At 44.0% G+C, this 6,232-nt stretch overlaps 1 protein-coding gene across 1 annotated transcript in view; it reads left to right on the forward strand.

The window, feature by feature from the left end:
* Positions 1–990: 990 nt before the first annotated feature.
* acvr1bb (activin A receptor type 1Bb) overlaps positions 991–6,232 on the forward strand; it is a 42,544-nt gene continuing 37,302 nt past the window's right edge. The window contains exon 1 of the mRNA XM_063215329.1: positions 991–1,159. Coding sequence (XP_063071399.1) covers positions 1,096–1,159 — 64 coding nt within the window. The 5' untranslated portion in view covers positions 991–1,095. The remainder of the gene's footprint in view (positions 1,160–6,232) is intronic.

The raw sequence follows: 6,232 nt of genomic DNA on the forward strand, positions 1-6,232 counted from the left end.
GAATGAATTATTCATAATTAAATTGTTCTGGCAAGGTTACATTGGACTTTAATTCTGAATTGTGAAGTGTTTACATGATATTTTCAAAGTGGAATAAAGCTTTATTCGGAATCAACTTGAGTTCATTCTGAATTAAATGTCTCATACATGTAAATTAGGCCAATGTCTGCTCTACCAATGATGGGTTCTTGAAGGAAAATAAAAGTGAGAACATATTTAACCTATATGATCCACACACGTGAATTTGTGCTTACAAATAATTGCTGGTTATTGATGAACAGTGGGCCTATGGGGGGCTTAGGCATGTGTTTACAGACATGAGCAAGAACCAGACAGTGTGACCTTATTTGACTGGTGCAAATGCTGTTATTGCATGCGACTGCAATATTCAATTTTACCGCTAGAGGTCGAAAGACGTCCATGTTCGAGCTACACATACTCTGCTTTTGCACATTTTTGTTTTTGTAGAAACACAAGCCGTTCAGTTTTGTGTGTGATTGATGTGCCCGTTTGCAATTGAGCCAAATACACTATAATTTATAATGGTATATGATGTTGGCCGACATTATCAACGCAGGCTATATTTTACCAAAAAACCACGCGCACGCGGCACACAAGAAGACATATAGCCTAGGACTATATCATTACATTCACTCACACGACCTTGCTTATGCCGCAGAAGTGTCCAATACAATGTGTAGGTCCAAACATGATTGTGCTAATACCATTCAAATGGAAAAGCAAACATTGTTTTAATTTTGATGTTTTATTATTTCTATTCAAACTTATCCGTTTTCCACGGTAGGCCTATGTGTAGCTATTTCTCTACAACTCCCACGCTACTTCAATTTATTCAGATTGTGATATCATCATCCATAGAAAAATAGCCTACAAGTTCGAGTCCTCATAAATAAAATCTGCCGTAACCCTATAATCCCTCCCCTTTAAATCACCATCCCATGCGCGTCGTCTACTCGGGTCGCAGTGTAGCTAGGCTATGCGAGTGTTGTGCTTAAGCTCTGTCTGTTTCCTACTGTCAATACGCCACTTCAATGTAGTAGACTGTAACTGAGATGCAATGGGAATCGTGTGATCATGGATAAACATCGAATATTGTTTTCGTTGTTGGTCCTGGCTGCTTCTTTTCGACTATACGATGGTGAGTTGTGTTAAGTTTATCCTCCATCTCGGCGACACCGTTTCGTGGCCTATATTTATTTATTTTCATTTCTGGGCTGCCGCTGAATTTGGCATTTCCTACAACATGGCGCTTGATGTGGCAACTTAGCCAGCCTAAGCTAGCAGGGCACCTCCATTCCTGTGTCGTGTGTTTTGTTACAATGCAATATTTAACAATAGCGACTGCCAACATGACATGAGTGTTTATTCGCGGTGGTAGATTCATTGTGTCGTTACACATTTGTTACAATGTATCTGGTTATTGTACAATGTATGACTGCGTTACCTTGCTAATAACAACTACTAGGCTATGCGCTTACTACAGCTGGTCAGTAAAAGCTGTTTCGATGCGTGGGATAAGCCGAGTCCACTTCAAGTCAATGGCCGAGTCGTCAGTTCTGCTGTCTGTGGATTAAGCCAACCATCTGACCATTACCGCGAAATGTACATTTTATTGTTCAAATACTCATGTGTCTTCCGTTGAGATGTCGGGCCAGCTTCAGGCTCTTTGATTTGTTGATGAACAACCCTGCTCAAGTCTGGTCAAGCCGGTTTCAGCAGCAGCTTTTTGACAAGCTAACATCAAGTAAAGTTGACAGCCCATTGAAATGGACGATGTGATTTAGATTTTATACAGTGATGGCGTGAGTTTTGATGCGCTTATCGCACGCGATCTAACAGTTCAACCTCTCACTTCGTTCTCAGTCTGATCAGATGCGCGAATGGATGCAAAGAGGCTTGTTGTTTTTATGACATAATCCTCCTTTCACGGGGCTCATCATTGGAGCCTCAATCTGCCCGTGTGGTATTAGGGCGCCCAAATGTCAACACGGGAGGTTGGTGCATTTTTCGGGGGGTGACTCCGAGGTCTTCATGTTGCTGCTCCCCAGATGACCTACTTAGGGATTAACGCAGATATGCCAACCTCCTCCTCGTTGGAATTCTTTGATCATCAGATGATTCCTTGAAGTAGATTTGGTAGCCTACTGCTGCCAACAAGGATCACACATGCTCCTCAGATAAAATCTTTATGTTACTGGGTCGTTATCAGTGCACTGTGCAATGTTAATGGCACCATAAATCGAGGTCCTGCTTTTGTGGCCACAGTATTGTTGGTGACCCAGTCTAGGGGTATATGGTGGTGGGTATGGTCCCAGACCACCCGCTCATGCACCCTCACACCCACCCCCCCATCTGTGGGGGCCGGACAGGGACAGTGGTGCTCGTTTGAGGGTTAATAGATGTCTGGTCCAGTGCTCACGCAGATAACAGTCATTACAGCCAACCCCTATAGGCCATGAAATAGCATCTCTCTGTCCCCCTCCCTTTCTGTCTTTGTGTGTGTGTGTGTGTGTGTGTGTGTGTGTGTGTGTGTGTGTGTGTGTGTGTGTGTGTGTGTGTGTGTGTGTGTGTGTGTGTGTGTGTGTGTGTGTGTGTGAGAGAGAGAGACAGAGACAGAGTGTGTATGTCATCTCACTCTCTTCTTCCTCACTGCCCCTAGCACAATTTACACAGAAAGAGCTTGGCATACAGTCCTTTTGTGTGCATCATAAAAAAAACATGCCACGAAATATCAGATTTCCTGTATGCACAAGACAAACAGCAAGTGGCACTGTGCTTAGAGTCTCACGTCAACTGTGGCTGCCACCAAAAAGTGTTCCTATGAGATAAGCCCCTGCGTTATCGCACTAGTGTAAACAAAGATCAAGCATGTAGCCGGGTCTTTCCCACAGACGTGTTATTTGGTGCGCAACTCAAGCATGGTCACCGCTCATTCACTGGCAAGGAGCAGGATAATCACCGTCTTATTTTCCACTGTCTGCCCCCTTATCTAAACGGACCAGAATGGTTTGTGGAAGTCACATTTAAATGTTCCCAAGTAGCTTTGACAGTCAAGTTGCTGTTTCCTGTTTTATGTTAAGGATTCTTTGTGGAGCCAGGAGCCGTTTTCACTACAGTGGATTAGACTGATCTATGGGTTAAGATTGGTCTTAAGTTTCTTTATAGACCAGTCTAATGCGAGTAAGACAGTTTCACATAATAAGACGTGTGTCGCAAGTGTTTTTCAGCCAACTGTTCACTTCTGGAGAATGTCCGATTAATCGAATAGATTGTCACCACATCACCCACATACTTCCAGTTTCAAAACGGGAACTGTTAAGTTATTTTTTATTAAGATGTGGATCATAATCCTGTAAGTCGTAGATGAAGTGTTCCTGAAAATAGAAATTGAGTCTGATTGAGTAACACCATTGCCACACATCTCTTGCCGTCCGTGTGTATTACTAAGTGCTATTACAACGCTGTAGGGCCCCTTCATCCCTCTGTTGGGCCATCAGCTGTTGCCTAATAGAATCAGTGATTGTTAAGGGGTGGAGCGGGCTTTAACTTGAGGCAAGCTGCACTTTTCTAGTGCTGACTAAACGTCAACATGAATGGCAAGACAGGAAAAGAATATAAACGTAGGAGCAGGTTCGCACACTAAACAAGACACAAAGGTCAAGCACAAGGAGTTTTTTTATTAGAGCAGGGTAGAGCAGACGTTTCAGGCTGTTGCCATCATCAGTGCTCTCAGTGCTCGCACTAGATTGCGAGCACTGAGAGCACTGATGATGGCAACAGCCTGAAACGTCTGCTCTACCCTGCTCTAATAAAAAAACTCCTTGTGCTTGACCTTTGTGTCTTGTTTAGTGTGCGAACCTGCTCCTACATTTATATTCTACTTCTTTTGGGTCCACGCACCTAGTTCATTTTTGTAACATCTAGAGCGCAACAATACTCCTACCTTCTGAAGACAGGAAAAGAAGAAAGCACTGTGCATATGAAAGTGTGTGCATGCAACATTTATTCACCCAGACATGTTTCAGCCTCCTGGCCTCCTCCGAGTGAATACACAACATACAACATTTTATTCAGACAGACGAGCAAGGCACATCAACACTGAGATGTGTTAACTGTGGAATTATTTCCCTGTTTTTTTTTAAGTTTAATGTTGGGTTTCTGTTGACATGATAACTTAGCAAAAAGGTTGGGACAGGAAATGAGTGGGAGAGAGAGGGAGGATTTGGAAGTGTGGTGGTAGGGTTGGGAAATGATCGAGTCTTAATTCATTGGAACCATTAGGTGTAGGTGTTCTAGCACAACACGTCACCTGTGTGACCACAGACACAAGAGGCCCACCACAGGCTGGAGAAAATGCCAGAAAGACACACAACACAACAGGGGCGTATACTAAGAAGCTGGTTCAGGAGTAAACCAGGTTAAGTTAAGAGGTAAATCATCTAATAGAAGAGCCTGGTGTCCTCTTAACTGTATCTGGTTTGCTTCTGAACCATCTTCTTAGTACAGGGCCCTGAACACAACCCACAGTCTGTAGGTGTTTTAGCACAAGACGTCACCTGTGACCACAGACGCAAGAGACCCACCACCACCGGTTGGAAAAATGTCAGAAAGCCCCGAGACACACAACACAACGCAACAGAAGACAACAAATAATCTGTATTCCTGTCAGCTCTTATTTTGCGGCGGTGATGAAGAGACCAAGCTGGTTGCGCAAATGAAACTTGAGAAATGACTCACATGAAGAAACCAGACTCGGCCGTGATCACCGCCATGTGTCTTATGGCCACACGTAAGGATGGCTAGATTGGTTCAAGGCTAAAGTAGGCACTTTACATTATACATAGTGTAGTTGTACATTACATTACATTACATTACATTACACTTTGCTGACGCTTTTATCCAAAGCGACTTAAAGTTATTTTACAGGATATTGGTTACTGTCCCTGGAGCAATGTGGGGTTAGGTGCCTTGCTCAAGAGTACTTCAGCCATGGATGGAGGTGTAGGGAGAGGTAAGGGTGGGATTTGAACGTGCAACCCTCTGATCTTAAGACCATCTCCCTAACCATTAGGCCAGTACACTGAACAAACACGTTTGTTCAAACTGACTCACATCTAACTTACCTGAATCTGGTTGCTGGGCCAAAGCAGGAAAGCCTGTAAAGAGCTTGTAAAAGGTATTTGTTGTCTCAACGCAATCTATGTCCTCTTGTCATTTTGAATGGGTTAAATTGAGTCACCTTTATAGTGGCCATACCAGTGTTAGAAGCCGAACTATTTTAAATTCATTTGAAGGATTATTTCGAGTTTTTCATGGGCTTTCGCTTATTTATCAAGTGGAAGTTGATGTACGATAACTCTTATTACTTGCTTTGTTGTGGTGGGTAATGAGTTCACTCAAAATGACACCAGTAGCTTAGTTCTTCTGCAACAAACAAACAAATCCTTTTTACCGTTGTCGAGACAAATTCCAGAAATTGTTTCATGCTATAGTGACAGTTCAGGCATGCGTGTGGCGGTGCGTGTCATCATGCATCACATCTAATGAAAGGCGTAACGCCCAAAACATCATGGTTGTGTAATGGGGCCATAATGCTGGTGTTGTGGACTTTGCTTCTGTTAGTTGGCTGCCAGTTGACTCTCTGGCTTGGCTCTTTAGCTCTCCTTGAGTACGAGTGAGCGAGCGAGTGAGAGTGTGAGAGCGGGAGTGAGAGTTTACTCGTTCGAGTCTCGCGGACAGTGGAAACTGATGAGCTGTTATTGTGGATGTCTTCACACGCCCACACAACCCCACGCCTACCAGGGGCATTGGCAGCACCCATGTGTAGGGACCAGGCCTGGCCAGACCTGCCTCACTGGTAGGAAGCTATGACACTGGGTGTAGAGTAGAGTAGAGTAGAGTACTTTTATTAGTCCTGAGGGAAATTAAGGTGTGTATTAAGGCTGTAATGACATTGTATCGAAACGTATTGACATGTAGCTTGGTACATGTCTCTCATGTCTCTCCCGTGTCCTTGCTTGGAGTAATGTGATTGGGTTGTGTGTGTGTGTGTGTGTGTGTGTGTGTGTGTGTGTGTGTGTGTGTGTGTGTGTGTGTGTGTGTGTGTGTGTGTGTGTGTGTGTGTGTGTGGGCGTGTAGTGGTTATCTGCCCTGCTGCTGCCTAGTCAGATGTACTGAAACAGGTGGTCTTGGGTACTATCTACTCCCACTG

The sequence above is a fragment of the Engraulis encrasicolus genome, chromosome 14 (genome assembly GCF_034702125.1).
Source record: "Engraulis encrasicolus isolate BLACKSEA-1 chromosome 14, IST_EnEncr_1.0, whole genome shotgun sequence".
NCBI lineage: Eukaryota > Metazoa > Chordata > Actinopteri > Clupeiformes > Engraulidae > Engraulis > Engraulis encrasicolus.